General features: G+C 37.9%; 1 protein-coding gene across 1 annotated transcript in view; it reads left to right on the top strand.

Moving 5' to 3' along the window:
* ABCA12 (ATP binding cassette subfamily A member 12) overlaps positions 1 to 19,168 on the top strand; it is a 176,659-nt gene that overhangs the window by 146,443 nt on the left and 11,048 nt on the right. Inside the window, exons 39-47 of the mRNA XM_008053854.1 lie at positions 1,507 to 1,612; positions 6,170 to 6,224; positions 6,786 to 6,963; positions 8,444 to 8,559; positions 10,475 to 10,634; positions 11,755 to 12,008; positions 15,945 to 16,149; positions 18,103 to 18,212; positions 18,513 to 18,654. Coding sequence (XP_008052045.1) covers positions 1,507 to 1,612; positions 6,170 to 6,224; positions 6,786 to 6,963; positions 8,444 to 8,559; positions 10,475 to 10,634; positions 11,755 to 12,008; positions 15,945 to 16,149; positions 18,103 to 18,212; positions 18,513 to 18,654 — 1,326 coding nt within the window. The remainder of the gene's footprint in view (positions 1 to 1,506; positions 1,613 to 6,169; positions 6,225 to 6,785; positions 6,964 to 8,443; positions 8,560 to 10,474; positions 10,635 to 11,754; positions 12,009 to 15,944; positions 16,150 to 18,102; positions 18,213 to 18,512; positions 18,655 to 19,168) is intronic.

Genomic DNA, 19,168 nt, shown 5'->3' with positions numbered 1-19,168 from the left:
GAATTGAAATAGATATATTTAGCTTTGCTTCATAAAGAACTTGGAAACTTAACAGAATTTGACGAAGATAAATAATTCTGTTTGCTTTTTTTTCCTTTTAGATTATTCCTAAAACAATCTAGAGTCACAAAATCAAACACGTGGTTACTCAAATAATCAATGGTCACATTAGGGATTTTTAATTTTACTTCACATATTTCTCATCTGGTAGTAGGAAATAGGGGACACTATTTAGTGACTGTAATGGTGATGAAAGATGTCACATGAAAGATGTAAAATATTTTAAGATGGTTTATTCTGGCCAAATGTGAGTGATCAGGCCCAAGAGAAAGCCCTAAGAAGTCTTGAGAGCATATGTATGGAGTGGTTGAATTGCAATTTGATTATATTGTTTTAGCAAGGCAGAAGTTACAAAAAAAACTGTAAATTAATATATATAAGATTTCATTGGTTCGCCCCAGAAAGGAGGAACATTTTCGGGGGGGCAGGATTATAGGTGGATTCAAAGATTTCTTGACTGACAATTGGTAGGTTCTATCTAGGGAATTTTGGAAATCAGTAGAGAAGATGTCTTGTTGAGATACAGGAGCAGAAAAACTCCAAGTGTCTGGATATGTTGATAAAGTCCAACATGTGACCGACTTCAGAAAGGATAGATAAATTTGTCTCAAAATATGCCTGGAGTCTGGGAGTCCCCAAGAGACAGCTTTGCAGGGTCACAAAACACTTTGATTTCCTTCTTTATCTGTTGTGTGAGCCTGTGACAGAGTCAGGTTGCAAAACAAACTTCAGTATATAGGGTAATAGGATAATCAAACCCTGTCTGATGAGTCTTTATCTGGTGTAACTCCCTGAGTCTCTTAGTTAAGAATTTGAACAAGTGAAAAAAGTGAATTGTCAGCTTTTAATTGTGAATTATCAGCTGGGCTTCCTGAATTGAGATGTATCAGTATTTTAAATCCCTCTGCTTTTAAATAGGAGGTAAAGTAACTCACTGTCTTGTCAGTTATAATTAAGAATAGAAAGTTAGTGAGGGAATTTCAAAGTTATCAGGCATTAAGGACACAGTGTTTATGTATTTTATTTTTTTCTTCTGCATGGTCTCCATTCCATTTGTTTTTTATTACTATCACTGAGAGCCAGGAGAGTCTCAGAATCACCATGGATCTACCACAGAGATGGAGACATGGAGATGGAGATAATAATTATTTTTCCCGTTTATTTCAAGCTTCACCTGTGGAGGCGATCCTGAGTAACTAATATTAATAACTCTAGTGCTATCACACAGAATAGCTTTTTTCCCAATGTTTGCCCATCTCTAAATTGGAAACTTAGAGGTCTGTGGTCAACCCTCTAGGGGGTAGTTCATAATCTTCCAAGAGAAAATAAATTATTGGAAAATTGATGTTTTCATTTTAAATACAAATAAGATAACCTGTCAGATGTTAAGACAACCTAATTTATCTGAACCCAATATTGATCTTCCCTTCTTTTGGAATTTAACAGGTATGGTATGATCCAGAAGGCTATCATTCCCTTCCAGCTTATCTCAACAGCCTGAATAATTTCCTGCTTCGAGTTAACATGTCAAAATATGACGCTGCCCGACACGGTAAATTTGCTTACACAGAAGTGTTTTGTATTGCAACTTTTGCTACTGTCCCTATAAAAATGCACTTTATATCCTGTTTCCTCCTGGTGGCAGGTATTTTATGGTATCTAAATTATAGGTCTTTAAAAGGAGTTTGGAAGTAGTAACTACTGCCAGATGGAATATTCTGGATACTCCACTTAACTTCAGGTTAATTTAGTTTTCTCATTTATCAAATCAGGATAACAACGCTGATTTCATGTTCCTTCCTGCTCTCACACCAAGTAGCTATATCTCATAGAAAACTATTTTAAAACTATCTACTCATCGATAGTCTAAAATGTTTTTTAAAGTCATTGTTTATAAATATCGTTCATGAATCTAAACATGAAGACAACACTTTTAAACTAAAAAGTTCTACACCTGAACAAAAGGTTGGACAATTTGTTGAACACTTACCATCTCACACATGCATTATGGGAAATATAGCCAATCCTTAACAGCATCCTTCAGGGTGAATTTTATTATTCCCCTTATTATTTCTCTAAGGCTTAGAAGTGAGCTTTGAACTCAAGGTTGCCCACTTCTGCCTGTTTGTTTTTCTAACCCTCCATACTGCTGATCTGCACTCTACTGCTGATCTGCTATCTACTTCAGTTGGACTTCCCAAGAGGCTTCCAACACAATTATAAAATAAGGTTTAACATTTGGAAGAGACCTATTAATTTTTTTCTAATTCAGTTACTCTTCATCAGACCATTTTCTCTTCTTCAGCATTGCTCAAAATATCTTTTCATACTGATCCTAAAAAAATAATAATAATAAAAAGGATGGAGAAAAACAGGAACACATTTGTTGGCCAAGGCTGAGATCTCTAGCTTAATGAATCGCCTATTAAGTAGGAAAAAAGCACAACTCATCTTTTAGAAATGCCAACGACGATTTTTCTTTCATCTCCATTCTGTTGGATGTCATATGTAGGTGGTTATAGAAGTAAACTGAAGAGTCCAATACTCATTCTAGCAGCAGAATCTTTAGGAGATTTCATTTCAGAGAAAACAGTATTTTTTTTCCCAATTGCTTTCACATTTTCCTAACAGAATGAACCAAGAAGAAAATAACGATTGATAGTTCTTAGATCTAGAGTGTCAATAAAGAGCAAAGTCAAAAGCCATACATTAAATTAAATGGTGACTAAAGCCAGGTGGGTCTAGTGTAACCTGATTTGAAATACTATTGGACACATGACTTTCAGTAGGGTGTTTTATTCAGAGCCAAAGACATTTATTGTTGTGACAGATAATGAAAGTGTAAGAACTGTAGAAATAACTAGGGGGAAATGTAGCAAAGATTAGAGAACAAGAGACCAATGCCATTTTTTGAAGGGTCAGCTTTTTGAAACCTGTGTTCTGGTTTCCTTTAGAATTGGTCTTCTTTACTTAAACCAAAGCAATCTGAGTCACTCTAGACTCCAGCAGGCTTACAGTAGCCCCTCACATTGTATTTTAAGTTACAGAGTAAAAAGAATTAAGAATTCTAGAACATAAACTTTATATTGATCCTAAACTGAAATTTCTTTTTTTCCACATAAACACAAGGCTTGGTTTGAGTTATATAGAGATTAGTAGTAGTATGCTTGCTATTCTTGATTAACGTTTCTTATATAGACTTATGAAAATGGTAGCTTTTCACCCTCTTAAGCCTGATCACTTTCTTTTATTTATTTATTTTTTTGAGTTGGAGTCTCACTCTGTCGCCCAGAGTGGAGTGCAGTGGCCGCTCCCGGCCACTGCAGCCTCGACCTGCTGGGCTCCGGCGATCCTTCCGCCTCAGCCTTCCAAGTAGCCAGAATTACAGGCATGCGCTACCACGCCCAGCTGATTTTTCGATTTATTGTAGAGATGAGGTCCCAGATGAGGACCCAGGCGGGTCTCGAACCCGCGGGCTCAGGCAATCCACTCACCTCGGCCTCCCAAAGGCGCGGGATTACAGGCTGAGCCACCGAGCCCGGCTAGCCTGATCACTTTCAAAGAAGAAATCTGCATCACACTAAAAAACTTCTATTGTTTTGTAATACATGCATGCAGTCTACCATGGTAATACTGTTACTTCCTTTTAAAAATCAACCCGATTATTCTCCTACTCGCTTCCTCTAACACACTACTTGTTTGAAGGCATCTTTGTTAGATTCTGTTTGAGTTGAGATTTTACTTTAGCTGTAAAATTGATTTTCTTTGAATTTTAACATGCTAATAAAAATTTTTTAATTAGCTTTCCTTTGCAATGCCATTATCTATTATATTCATGTGGTTCCCTCTAGTGGTTAATTTAACGTGAAAATTGTGCTATTTTTTCTTGAAAGAACACAGGTTTGCTTATTTTTTTTTCTGATAAATATTACACAATTAGCTCTTTTTCAAGGATACTAACACATTGCTCTTTTCACTTCGGTGTTTATTCTTACTCTTTGTTGCAGTAGAAGCATCATTCAATGGAAGCATCTCATTTTAGGTTTGCAACTGTAAAGAGAACAGAACATTTTATTTTTAATATATATTATGTGTGAGAAAAACATTCATTGAAATGTTGATTCCGTTTGATTTAATGAGCATTTACTGACTAATCACTGTATTTAAGACATGATGGGTGCTGTTGAACCTACAGGCAGTTATGATATAGGGTTCTAACCCTGATACATTTATTTGATCTAAAAATATGTATTTAAAAAGTCGATTCCACAGTATTTTGCTTAGTGGATTAAAATACATTTGCAAAGATTCCTCTGGTGAAGAGAGACTATTTCTTGATTATGAAATACAAAGCAGAAAAAAGTTTTCTCTTGCATATCTTATAATTTAGCGACAGGGTTTAAGTAGAGCCCCAAAGAAAATTAAATCTCAGTTAAAAAAAAAAGTCCTTTAATTTACACAAAAGATAAGAAATGTATATTCTTCTAATGATGTGATGAACATCATTAACATTATAGGATACATTGTTTTTCATTGTTAATTTCTTTATCATGCTTCAACTTTATGCTTTTTCTCTAACATACTACCGTTGCAGAACTCAGTCTCAAAATGTGTCACATTCTACTTAATACAAGCGACACATTTATGTTAATTGAAAGAATCTATCTACCTTTAGAATCGTCCTAATACAATGAGCATATACTATATGAGCTTTTTTTTTTTAGATTGGAAAATAAAGTTTATTTTTAAAGTAAGTTAGGGAGAGAGGAGAGAGGAGATTCACCTCCCCAAGGGAGAGGAGGAGACTAAAACTTAGGAAACATGCTGATAGCCATAGCTCAAAGAGCACATGCCCACACCAGAGTCTAGTAAGGCAGTAGCCCTATCTGAATATTAAATGAGAAATTTCTCACTCTGATCACGATTCTATAGTAGCAAGTATTTCAGAGAGACTCTCACTCCCATCCCCTACCATTCTTTTCCACAGTTATGCAGATAGTGCAGACTATACTTTCATACTGTGGTCCTTTGGGAAACTCTTGCTGGCTCATTTTTTACTCTGGCTAACCAAGGACCTCTAAGGAAGGGAAGAAAAGAGACTTGCTTTTAACTCGAAAAGTACAGTCAAGTCTGAGAGATCCCAACACTTTGGAACTGTACTGGAATTAAGTGACTACTTTTCTGGAGCCAGCCAGGATCTCTGAATGCTCCTGGACCTTTATTTCTCAATGAAAATGGCCTTGAATGTGGCTGACATTCCTAAGTCGTGGTAGACTTCTAGAACAATATACATCTTAGAAGTAGCAGAAGAAAAGGAGGGCTCCTCTCAGGCTGCAATATTTCCCCACGACAGCCATAGCACTAAGGAGGAGCAGAGGGGAGTGGGGTTAAGTGTCTGTTTCTTAGGGGAACCTCATATAATTGGTCCCCTTTTGGATTGCTTATTTAAGTGTAATACATTTCTGAGGTGCTGCTGACATACAAACATATACATCACCAGATAGAAGAAAGTGGAAAATAATTAAATGTAGTAGACTAGAGGAAAATGCTACATAAAAAATGTGAATTAAAAAAATGCCCAGGCATAGTGGGTCACACCTCTAATCCCAGCACTTTGGGAGGTCAAGGTGAGGGGAGGCCACAGGTTCGAGACCAACTTGGACAATTTGACAAGACCTTGTCTCTACAATAAATCAAAAAATTAGCTGGGCATGGTGGTGTGTGCCTGTAGCTCTAGCTACTTGGAAGGCTGAAGCAAAAGGATCACCTGAGTCCAGTAGGTCGAGGTTGTTGGTGGCCAGGAATGTGCCACTGCCCTCTAGCCTGGGTGACAGAATGAGATTCCAACTCAAAAAAAAAAAAGTACCTTCTTATTCCCTCTCCAAAGGTTCTATACACAATGTGAAAAACTTTTCTTCTTATGTGAGTGCCAATTGTATGGATTGATAGGATTAGGGGAAAGAAATCATTTTACCCTAAAAGAAAATCTCCAAAGTAAAATTCTTTAGATCATAGCATAAAGAGGAAAGCACTGTATATTATTCATCCAAAAATTGATATTTCTGATGAACTGAGTTCCTGCTAACAGAAGCACTGTCTCTTCTTTAAGGCATTATCATGTACAGTCATCCTTATCCAGGAGTGCAAGACCAAGAACAAGCCACGTAAGCAGATACCTCTGACACGACTACTTTCTCCTAGGCATGGCTGAGTCTCTGTGTAAAGGGCTATAATTGGAAATCACAGTTGTATCTGAATGAATGTCAATTTAGAAGGACTGGTAATGTAAGTCACTGAATGGGCTAAAAAGAAGCTGCTGAAAGGATGCAGAGTGGGCTTGCCGAGTAGAGCTTCTGACTGAAGATTCAGAGTCAGCTGCTTTTATGGGTCACGTATACTTGTTCCATCATTTCGACTTCCCTGTATAGCATCTAAGTACAGTTTCTATGCTCAAGAATGATACATCCCTTTTGCATACACCCTGAAACCCCTGGAGACCAAAGTTTTTCTATCAAATATATCTAGTCAATTCAGATGCATTAGAATGACATTCACTCCAGGGTCACAGCAGAGTCATGTTGGAAATCTTAGCCAGCTGCCTTGCAGGAAGGCTTGTCTGAGTCACAGTCTACTCTTGTACTGTTTGTGTCATGAATCTTTCTGGGGGGAAAAAAAAGAGTCCCCCAAACTTATGTGTGCTTTCCTCTCACTGTTGCTCACTATAGAATCAGCAGTCTGATCGATATTTTAGTGGCACTCTCCATCCTGATGGGCTACTCTGTGACCACAGCCAGCTTTGTCACCTATGTCGTAAGGGAACATCAAACCAAAGCCAAACAGTTGCAGCACATTTCAGGCATCGGTGTGACATGCTACTGGGTCACAAACTTCATTTATGACATGGTGAGTAACTTACGTCGTTGCAAGAAAAACAGAATCAAGTTGGATAGAAGACATCTGTTTTCTATTTAAGAGTTATTTACTCTAGTTTGTTCCAATTATTATCAAAAGGACAGTCAATTAAGAAAAAAAATTGAATCAGGCTTATCTTCGTCCATGGGTTGAAGGAAAGAGAAGCCCACTTGTCCTCATTTCTGTGGGCCATGTCAGATCCCCAGGGTGCTTTTAATGCAGATTCCTGGGCCAGATCCATCATCTCCTTATCTTGGGAGTGGAGCATGAAGATATGCATCTTTAACAAGATCCCCCAGGTAATTTTAAGCATAAATCAAGTCTGAGAGCCACTATTATGGAGAAATAGAAGGTTAGCAGCAAAATGGCCTCACCCAATTGTGCCAAATAATCAAGCTTATAAAAATTTAATCAACTAATAGTGAGGCATGTAAAGTAGTAGCCTCTGCTGAATGACACATTAGCGAAGATTAGTAGGGAAAAGGGATGTATTTCAATGATAGCTCTCTCATCTGCATAAATGGTCTCAAATTCAGATGGTAGTTCTTGACTCCAAGTATACCAGTGTTGGCCAAAAGCCCAGGATGGGTACACATTTGCCTGGTGATTACAGTTAAATTGTTTGAGTTGCTGTCAAGATCATTGGCTTAAAGGGTTAGAGAGTAATTAACTGCATATCCATTTTGTTAATGTATCCAGTGAGGTCCGAAATGTGTTTGTTGTAGAAATCAAATCTAAAAGGATGATTATGACTGCTCTAAACTTAATAAGAACTTTAATGTTAAGAAAGTGGTTTTTTTTAAAGTAAGTTTTAAGTACACACGTCCATGGAGGTCTACTTGCTACTCAGGATTCTGTTGTTTAATATCTGGTGCTCATTCCAATTCAGGAGACGCCCCACAAATGAAATTACTATCACCTTCATTGTGTACATCTTGCTGCAAACTCCTCAGTGATTAATATTTCTACTTACCAAAAAAACCCTGAGTTCTTTGCTCATATACCTCTGAATCCAAGGATGTGTGGGACCTACTGCCCTGTTGTTTTGTAGAGTGGCTCACACGGATGACCAAGCTTTTAGAAACCAACCATCGAGAAAGTTCCAGCATCTGAAATGAAATCAATACTTTGAGGACTGAAGCTAATACCAAGATACCTGGCTGCCTTATCTTCCTCACTAAACTTCTGTCACTGAATGATCCCAAGTCTCAAAGCCCAGCGGCAGGAACATCAGGGACTCCTCGTATATCTATAAAGATGGAGATTGGCTTGACCTCATATTGGAGGAGACAAATTCTAAAGTGAAATCAATGTAAAATAAGCTGAACATTACAAGCAATGGGAACATAAATGAAAATTCATTCCTTCAAATATTTCTAGGTCAACTTGTTGCAGTTTTAAACTAGATGGGTTATTGATTTTTGAAAAAAGACTTGCTATATATTAAACATTGTTTTACATGTTTCCATAGGTCTTCTACTTGGTGCCTGTAGCGTTTTCAATTGGTGTCATTGCAATTTTCAAGTTACCTGCCTTCTACAGTGAAAACAACCTAGGCGCTGTTTCTCTTCTACTTCTTTTGTTTGGGTAAGCTGCTGATTAAGCAATGAAAGAAGAGTTAATAAAATTAAATGCTCTAGACACAAATAGGACCTAAATTTAATTAGCTAATTTTCAATTGTCTTGGGGTTTCATTTGACATGAGTAACGACCAGCAACACATGACACATGCTATTCCAAAGCCTGTAAAGTATAATACTTCTGGCCGGGCATGGTGGCTCATGCCTATAATCCCAGCACTTTGGGAGGCAGAAGTGAGAGCATTGTCTGAGCCCACAAGTTTGAGACCAGCTTGGGCAACTTGGCGAGACCTCACCTCTACAATAAATCAAGAAAAATTAGCCGAGCATGATGGCACATGCCTGTAGTTCCAGCTACTTGGAAGGCTGAGGTGGAGGGATCGCCTGAGGCCAGCAGTTTGAGGCTGCAGTGGCCACGAGCATGCCACTGCCCTCCAGCCTGGGCAACAGAGTGACACTCCAACTCAAATAAAAAAGTATAATACTTCTGAAAATGCATGCTGTTATTATTAACAGTAATATCTAATATTAATGAGCACTTACTGGATTCTTCCTAATTTACATAGGTAATCTAATATACATGAAAGTGGAAGCTTTGAAATGACTAAAAATATGCGTATGTGTGTGAATTTATGTATTGACAAATATATAGCATTTAAAGATATATATACATTTATGTTTAATTTATTTGTATTTATCTTTTTATAGATGTCTAAGGACAGGCACATAATACTGTTTTTCCTATAGTTGGCTAACACATGTTATTCAGGTTGATATAATAAATGCTTAGGGTAACAATTCTTTCAGCTCTGAATAAATGGGTATATCCTTTAGGTAACAATTGTAGCTGATGCAGGAACTCTGTCTCTAGTTCTATCTGCCCCAAAAGTTGCTCAAGTCTTTGCCCAAAAGAGGCTGTCTGACTCCCTAGCATGCTCTGTCTGCTTGGCTAGCCTACAATGATGTCATTATTTTTCCTCAACTTTAAACTATAATATTGAAGCTAGATGTGGTGGCTCACACCTGTAATCCCAGCCCTTTGGGAGGCAGAGGTGAGAGGATTTCCTGAGCCCAAGGGTGTAAGACCATTCTGGGCATTTGGTGAGACCTTGTTTCTACAGTAAATCAAAAAATTAGCCGGGTATGATGATGCATGTCTGTAGTTCCAGCTACTCAGAAGGGTGAGGTGGAAGGATTGCCTGAGCCCAGCAGTTTGAGGCTGCGGTGGCCATGAATGTGCCACCGCACACTTGCCTGGGCAACAGAGTGAGACTCTGACTCAAAAACAAAACAAAATAAAACAAAACAAATAAAATGATTTATACTAATTAAAATGATATTTTTGAGCAACAAGAATATCTTGCCTGGGTGGGCTAACACAATCTCCAAAAGGATTCATTTGTAGTTGTAATGATGTAAGACTACTCAAGTTTTCTTTAAAAAGACTTTTCACTATCATTTTTTTTTTTTTTTGAGTTGGAGTCTCACACTGTCATCCAGTCTGGAGTGCAGTGGCATGCTCTCGGCCACCGCAGCCTCGACTTGCTGGGCTGAGGCGAAACTTCTGCCTTAGCCTTCCCAGTAGCTGGAACTACAGGCACACGTTACCATGTCCAGCTAATTTTTTGATTTATTGTAGAGATGAGGTCTCGCCAAGTTGCCCAGACTGATCTCGAACCTGTGGGTTCAGGCAATCCTCTCGCCTCGGCCTCCCAAAGTCCCGCCTTCACTATCATTTTAAAAACATTGTTTGAATTTTTTTAATCCGAAAGAAGAATGAAAGAGAGATCCAGTTACAAAGTTTGGCAATTTATCTTGAATGTTTGTTTTTACTTTGGAAACTCATCAAAGTTTTTTATTTTATTTTATGTAAATTGAATCATTAAGGCATAATTTTAATTCTTAGTATTTTTAAACTGCAGGTATGCAACATTTTCTTGGATGTACTTGCTGGCCGGCCTTTTCCATGAAACAGGAATGGCTTTCATCACTTATGTCTGTGTCAACTTGTTTTTTGGCATCAATTCCATTGTATCCCTGTCGGTGGTATACTTTCTTTCCAAGGAAAAGCCTAATGATCCGGTAAGGTCCTTTATTAGTCTGCTAAACTTCAGTGAATGTATCAAAGCTTTAACATATTCCAGGTGGAAAGATTTTCTTTACTCTGCATTCTTTAAATAGAAAAGAAGAATATCATTTGATTCTATTAAATTTAGGAGGGAAGAAGTTATAGCTTTTAAAATTCTTTTTAGGCTTCATCAAGGTTAATACCTATCATTGTATTTACTGAGTGTCAAAACTATTGACATTTGATAGGGCTTGAGTAGGGTGATAGAGGTGAAATTAGAAGTATTATATAGCACGACACAAATCATGCAACCTATTGCTCAGCTAAACTTTTTGCTCAGTAGCAAAATCTTATGGTATGGTGGTGACAGGGACAATAAGTTAGTTATATGACTATGGGCTAGGATTCATTTGAACCTTCATAGAGAAGAAACCTAATTCATTCCCTTTCAATCATGGATCGGCATCTACTTCATTGTAAGCATCACTTTCCATTCAGAGCTGACAATTATGATTAGTGAGAAGAGAACCACTAACAGCGCCAGGCAATTGCACAGAAAAGAATACAGAGGAAATGAAGTCAGCTGAGAAATAGACAAGCGCAGTCCAGAAGGAGGAAGAAAATTCATGAGCTGGAAGTTGTCCACCCCAAGTGTGAATAATGTAAAAATGAGCCATTTGCACCTCTTGGAGACATGTTGTTTCCTCTTCCATCTTATTTTACCATTTTAGTCCCTCTCCAAGTAGAAATGATCATGGATTCTGAAACTTTACTGTACTAAGTTCCTCCTTCAATCAGGTACCTACCAATACACTGTATCAGACCCCAACATCCTGGGTAGGCCTACATTCCTAGGGTCCAAGGCAGGTCTAGAAGTGATTTTGCCTCCAGCATTGGGTTCAATACCTTAGGTTGCCTCAAGAAAAATATAATCCTTTTCTGCATGTATTTCCGTGATAAACTTCCACCATTTGGTTATAGTAAATATTTGTATGCAAATTCAGCATCGTGGGAAATAATTGCCAACCTAGATAAACTTCTCAGGTTTTAATATTTGTCTACATCTAGTTTTAATTTTTTGTCAAGTGGTTGGAAATCTAACACTGAGCTTTATTTTTATTTCTCTTGTTTCAGACTTTGGAACTTATTTCTGAAACTCTCAAGCGCATCTTCCTGATTTTCCCACAGTTCTGTTTTGGCTATGGTTTGATTGAACTTTCTCAACAACAGTCAGTCCTAGACTTCTTAAAAGCATATGGGGTGGAATACCCAAGTGAAACCTTTGAGATGAACAAACTAGGTGCAATGTTTGTGGCTTTGGTTTCTCAGGGCACCATGTTTTTTTTTCTGCGACTTTTAATCAACGAGAGGCTAATAAAGAAACTCAGGTAAATACAGTTTTGGACATTCATAAAAAAAACTCAATTTAAGCTATTCAGGGAGGGTCCCCAGTAGTCTAAGCTTTTCTGTTAGTAAAATGAAAATGTTTTCATCAAAAAACCTTTGAAGTGTTTGGCATAATTCATCATTCATTTTATTGTAGTAAATAGTTGTCTAACCTTACTGAGTGTCTGCAAATATTGTTGTAGTGTGAAAGTATAAAATTAAATGAGCACTGTTTTTAGCTCTAAAGAGATTAAAATTCAGTGGTAAAGTGAAAGTATGTACATAAAGAAAGATGTAGTCTTTGAGTTGAATCTGAAAGGAAAGAAAACACTTTCATAGGTGGAAATGGGGAAAGCGCTGGAGTGTGAATGTAGCATGCTAGCAACAAGTATGGGAAAACAAGACTGAGATAAAGCAAAGACAGCAACATAAATTAAAAGAAATACACGTACCATTGACCCAGCAACTTTATTTCTAGGAGGTTTTTCTACAGATATGCTTACACACATGCAGAATTATGTGTGTAGAGTACTATTCATCATAGGAACCCTTTCTAATAGTAAAGGAATGGAAACAACAAAAATGTTCTTCATTTGGGGACTAGTCAAATTATATACACACAAGAGGGAACACTCAAAAAAATGGAATTATCTTGAAGAGGTTAGGCCCCTTGTAGTACACTCAAATTTGTTCCTCTGGATCCAACTGTCAACCAAAATTTTTATCTGGAAGTTTTGAGAAGGTTGCAACATGATTTGTGGAAGAAACGTCCTGAGTTGTGGCAAACAGGTGACTGTTTCTTCCGCCATGACAAGACACCTACCCGCACAGTGCTGAATGTTCAGCCGTTTTTGACCAAAGATGGCGTGACCCCCGCGCTCCACCCTCCCTATTTACCTGATCTCACCCCAAGGGACATCTTTTCATTTCCCCGGATGAAAAAAGTCCTCAAAGGGAAACATTTTGCTAATGGGAAAGAGGTGATACCAAAAACGGTAGAAGCACTAAAAGGCATCAAAATTGACGAGTTAAAAAACTGTTTAATTTTTTTAAGAAAGAAAAGTTTATTTAAAAGTAAATTAGAGCGAGAAAGAGAAAGAAGAGAGAAGATTCACCTCCCCAAGCTGGGGGAGAGGGACCAAAGCCAGGAAGCATGGCGACAGCCATGGCTCAAAGAGCACATGGCCACACCAGACTCTAGCAAGGCAATGGCCGCTGGTTGCTTGTGGTTGAGTCCTTTTAACCATTCCCCTTGATTGGGAAAGATCATTAGGTGATTGGGTGGTGGTCTCTTCCACATCCTCACAAAGGGGCAGACAAGCGCAGGTACTGATGATGTCAGGTGATGGACAGCAGGCAGATGGGTGGGTTAGTCACATGATTGCTGCCATGGTGGGGCTTATCTGTGCCACATAGTTCACAGAGGGCTGATTAGGTTAACCTGGGGAGTGTGATTTCTGCAAGAGACTTGTTAGACTGATCCTCGCCCCATTCCCCAGGATCATAAGAATATTTCCAAGAGCAGGAGTGGGGAATGTAAGGTACCTATAGAAACCTAGAAGAAACTTACCCTATTCTTTAGTCTTTTTGCCTCAATTGTAACCATTAGAAAGCTCAAACATTCTACTACTGAACAAGCAGCAGCCTATTCCATCCCCCCTCAGCAAATCTCCTTCAGATGCAAAACCAGGACAGCCTAACCATTCATGGTTTAGCATAATAATCTCTAGTAAACTTTTAGGTTTCTTGTCAAGACTGAAGACCAAAGACCACCCTTTGGTTGACCAAAGTCATAAAAGTAATAGACCACCCCACCTTTGGTCAAGGAATTTGTGAGTTACCAATGTCTGAGTTTGTGAATTGCAAATGTCTAAAAAACTGTTTTGAGCAGTGGAAAAAGCATCTAGATAGGTGTATTGCGTCAAATGGAGAGTATTTTGAAGATGTCTGAAGTTTTAACATGTAAAATTAAATACACAATTTTTAATATGAATTCTGGGCTTTTGGGGGTTCCCCCTCATATATTCACTAATACAACATTATGCAGTGATTAGAAAGAATGATTCAGTTCTCTATGTAATATTTGAAATTGATTTTAGTATTTACTAAGTGAAAAATGCAAGGTTCAGCACTACGTGTAAAGTATATTCACATTCGAGATAAAAAGAAAAGGAATAACTCTCAATTACGAATATATATCCATAGACTCTCTCTTCATTGTGATTGTTTCTGCTGTTGAGAACTATCTACAGTTAAAGATGACTTGCTCATCTTCATAATAAATAAAGAAGCACAGTTGTTAGTCGTAAAGAGATTAAAATTCAGTGGTGGAGTGAAAATATGTACATAAAGCAAAGATGTAGTCTTTGAGTTGAGTCTGAAAGGATAGCAAACATGTTATTTACTGAATAATAAAATGTTAATTAAATAGTCATCATGAGAGGAACGACAAGAGCAGAGACAGAGAAAAATAGTAGGGCATATTTAAGAAGGGAGTCATATAAGTTGATTAGAACATAGAGTAAATGGAATGAAATAGTAATGTTAAAGCTTAAAGTGTGGTTGGGAGATTACGTAGTCCCTTAAAATCTTGGTCAGAGATGTGTTGTAGGCTTTGTTCAACAAATAAATGGTAATGCATTAAAGGTTTTTGAACAGAGAGCATGGTCAAACTGTGCTTGAGGAGGTATAAATTTGTAGAGGTCCTGCAGATTGAAATGGAAGAGTCAGAGATACAGGAGTGGTTTCAGGCCCCTGAAGTCTAGGTGTAGAGTAAAAGCCTGAAATTGGAATAGAAATAGGCAGAAAATAACCTATGAATGAGTATTGCAAAGGTATTTCCAGAGTTTGCAGACTGACTGCATGAGTAGATTTTGGAATAGGTAATCGGGCAACACATCACAGTTGATGTTTTGGGAGTATGTTGTTAAAAGAAATAGGGAGGAAAACCTGGATTGATTTATTGGATTTTAGAATTTTGTCTTGGTATTTTTCAGGCAAGACACTGAGGTGAATTTAGGACTTAGTGAGTTTGTAGGGATGATAACTTTAAAATATTGGCTAGATCCTAAGTGAGACATTAATAGTAAAAAGAGCACAAGATAACATTCGTATTACTGATGATTTAAAAACTAGAGATATCTGCTGTATTACATTATGCCTATATTAACAACACCTCATTGCACACTTAAAAATGTGCTGATTTCTTTGAGCAGTATGGACATTTTAACAATATTATTTCTTTCAATCCATGAACACAGAATATTTTTCCATTTATTTGCGTCTTCTTCAATTTCTTTCATCAGTATTTTATAGTTTTAGGTGTAAAGATCTTTTACCTATTTGGTTAAATGTAATCCCAAGTTTTAATTTTTCAATGCTATTATAAATGGGATTGTTTTCTTGATTTGTTTTCTAGATAGTTCATTGTTAATGTTTCTAGTTTTTGATGATTACAAATAAAGCTGTTATAAACAAACAAAAATGTATTGCTTTGTTAAGAAGATTGATCTTATGTTAAGTGTTATCACGATTTAAAAAAAAGAAGGAGAGGAATTAGGATTAAAAAAAAACTATCATTGATCTTGGGGTATAGGTATTGTGTTTTACTGATGACTCTGGCCTCTCTTTAAGAAACTAAGTTTCAAACATACGGTCGCTTCCCTGTTACTGAAAGTAGGATTCTGAATTCTAACCCGGATCTTTAAACATTTAAGGCAGGAAAAACAAAAGCTATTTCCTAAATATCAGAGTAAATATGGGGAAGAGAGTCCATACTAATTTCTTAATTTATTTGGGTAGCATCATTCAGAGCAAATTTAAAAGAAGCCTAATAACAGATAGTACTTTCAGTGACATGAAAATCCATTAAAGCATGTCAAAATTGAGTGGTGTTATTTCAGAATCATTGATGCAAAGTCACTGGGCCCGTTTTTTAGGCTTTTCTTCAGAAAATTTAATTCTTCACCTGCAATGGATACAATAGATGAAGATGAAGACGTGCGGGCTGAGAGATTACGAGTTGAGAGTGGTGCAGCTGAGTTTGACCTGGTCCAACTTCATCGTCTTACAAAGACCTACCAACTCATTCACAAGAAGATTATAGCTGTAAACAACATCAGCATTGGGATACCTGCTGGAGAGGTAAGGAACTATGTTTTGTTTCTAAGAAGTATGAAAGACAATCTGAATATTTCCATGTGAAATATATCTATATACTCAGCAGTCCCTCAGTATCCTTGGGGGATTTTTTTCAGAACCCTAGGACCCCAACATCCACAAATGTTCAAGTCCTTTGTATCAGCGGCTCCCAACCTTTTTGGCACCAGGGACCATTTTTGTGGCAGACAATGTTTTCCACAGATGGGGTGGGGTGGGAGGTGGGGAGAGGAAATGGTTTCAGGATGATTCAAGCACATTACATTTATTGTGTTCTTTATTTCTATTATTATTCCACTGTAATATGTAATGAAATAATTATACAACTCACCTTAGTGCAGAACCAGTGGGAACCCTGAGCTTGTTTTCCTGCAACTAGATGGTCCTGTCTGGGGGTGATGGGAGACGGCACTGGCATCACTGCCGCAGCTCCACCTCAGCTCATCAGGCATTCGATTCTCACAAGGAGTGTGCAACCTAGATCCCTTGCGTGTGCAGTTCACAATAGGGCTTGAGGTCCTGTAAGAATCTAATCGGATTCGCTGATCTGACAGGAGATGGAGTTCAGGTGGTAATGCGAGTGATGGGGAGTGGCTGTAAATACAGATGAAGCTTCGCTCCCTCACCCACCACTCACCGCTCACACTGGTCCTGCTGTGCAGCCTGGTACCTAACAGGCCATGGACCAGTACCAGTCTTTGGCCCAGGGCTTGGGATCCTTGCCTTATTTAAAATGACATAGTGGACCCACCTGGGCAGCGAGACCTCATCTCTACAGTAAATCAAAAACTCAGCAGGGCGTGGTAGCGCACACCTGTAATTCCGGCTACTCAGAAGGCTGAGGCGGAAGGATCGCCGGAGCCCAGCAGGTCAAGGCTGCGATGGCCGGGAGCAGCCACTACACTCCAGTCTGGGCGACAGAGTGAGACTCCAAAAAAAAAAAAAAAAAATGACATAGTGGTTGCATATAATCTATGCATATCCTCCCGTATACTTTAAATCTCTAGATTACTTATAATGCCTAGTACAATGTAAATGTTACTTAGGTAGTTGGTATACTGTATCGTTTAGCAAATAAGGGTAAGGACAAGAAAAGGAAGTCTATATAAGTTCAGTACAGAAGCTTTTTTCCCCCAAATATTTTCAATCCGTAGTTGACTGGAGCCACGGATTGGAAAACCACAGATTCAGAGGGCCAGCTGTACATATAATTTACACAAGTCCAATTCAGCTACTCATACCACACTGCAAGTCCTGAGCCCCTTTGAACTACTGTCTTCTCGCCACGGGTAGACTTCGGTCAGGAAGCCTATTGAGTTCTCTCTTCAACCTTTCATTTCTAGTTCCTTTCAAAGAAAACAGCATAAAGACATCAGTTTTCAGAAGTGAGGTCCTAGAACTGCATCTACTTATTTATATTCTTGCCATTTTCACAGAAGCAATATTAAGGCAGCTTTGCAAAGAAAAGGAGAATATGGCTTTTTTTCCCCCTTAGTTTTCCAAGCGGAGCTATAAACTACATGCATCAAATTTACTCAACAGGATAAGGAAATTATTGCTTCACTTCACTTGGTTGTTCAGTAAAGTTGTGATTTTGTGTGACACGAATCCTATATACATAATTTCCTCGTCGGGTTAGCACATATTATTTGTGGAATATTTTACCATGTCACATAGAGGGGTGCTGTAACATGATATGTAAAACAGGTCCTATATATATATGCAAATGTCCAGATAGTAAAAGAAAAAAATATCATCAGTAACCATTTGCTTTAAAAGAGTAAGTTTTATCAAGAGCACTATAATATCCATGAACAATTCCAGCAATTTATTTTTCCTGGTAATTTATTTCACTAAGAAAGAAGGAGAAAAAAGACAATAGCAGCACATCTTCAGTTTGGATTAAGGTTTACATCTTTTTCCCCCCACTCTAACCAGTGTTTTGGCCTTCTTGGGGTGAATGGAGCAGGAAAGACCACTATATTCAAGATGCTGACTGGAGATGTAATTCCTTCAAGTGGAAACATTCTGATCAGAAATAAGACTGGGTATGAAAAGCAAATGTTTCAGCTTACCAAATGCAGCATAATTGAATGAGAAAAATAATTTAAATGAACATTTTATGTTATTTTATGGTTATATTATTAAATCCTTAAGAGATTAAATACCTATTAAAGTGAGTGAGAAATTTAAAAACTCTGTGTGACTCTGATAGTGGAATTATTTTATCCCTTTTTGTTAAAGTCACCAATCACCAGGACCAAAACAGAGATACCTTCCCAATGTTTGGGGGAAAGAAAGAATAAATCTTTTGAAACTCATGAGCGTTTTTGATCCTCTCTGTTCAGATCTCTGGGTCATGTTGACTCTCACAGCTCATTAGTTGGCTATTGTCCCCAAGAAGATGCTTTAGATGACCTGGTAACTGTGGAAGAACATTTGTATTTCTATGCCAGGGTACATGGAATTCCAGAAAAGGATATCAAAGAAGTGAGTATGAGTGTGAAACACTAGTTAATCTGAAACTATTATTATTTCTACTTTTCCTCCCATACCATCCCCCACAAAACTACCTGGAAAACTGAATTTTCCTTCTGGCAATGACAGCAAACCCATCTTCGCTTGCTGTGCGAAATCAGCTTTAGAAACTCCTTGTCCCCTGTTTGTTCAGTTTCCCTTTTAAGAACCGTCAGATAAAGGATCTCACTTGCATTAGTCTCTGGGTTGAGCATGGGCTGGTGATGTCTAGACAACTTTTAGTGTTCAGATAAGCACTGACACTTAGAATTAATTGAAAAATGTCCCAGAAAAGTGGAATAGTTTCCACTTTGATTTTTAAGCTGTGGCTGTGTGTTTCACTGCAACTGTTTGCCTTTTTAATGGAGCGGCTAACCCTCAGGACAGTTTCTTCTATTTTTGCAACCCTGGGGACTTGTATAAGTTCCACTAGGATTTCATTATTTGCCAGGACTATTTAACTACAGAAATAACCCCAAGAATCCAT

The sequence above is a fragment of the Carlito syrichta genome, unplaced genomic scaffold (assembly GCF_000164805.1).
Source record: "Carlito syrichta isolate Samal-C Ts95f unplaced genomic scaffold, Tarsius_syrichta-2.0.1 Scaffold10796, whole genome shotgun sequence".
NCBI lineage: Eukaryota > Metazoa > Chordata > Mammalia > Primates > Tarsiidae > Carlito > Carlito syrichta.
This window is presented reverse-complemented; position numbering and strand designations above follow the sequence as displayed.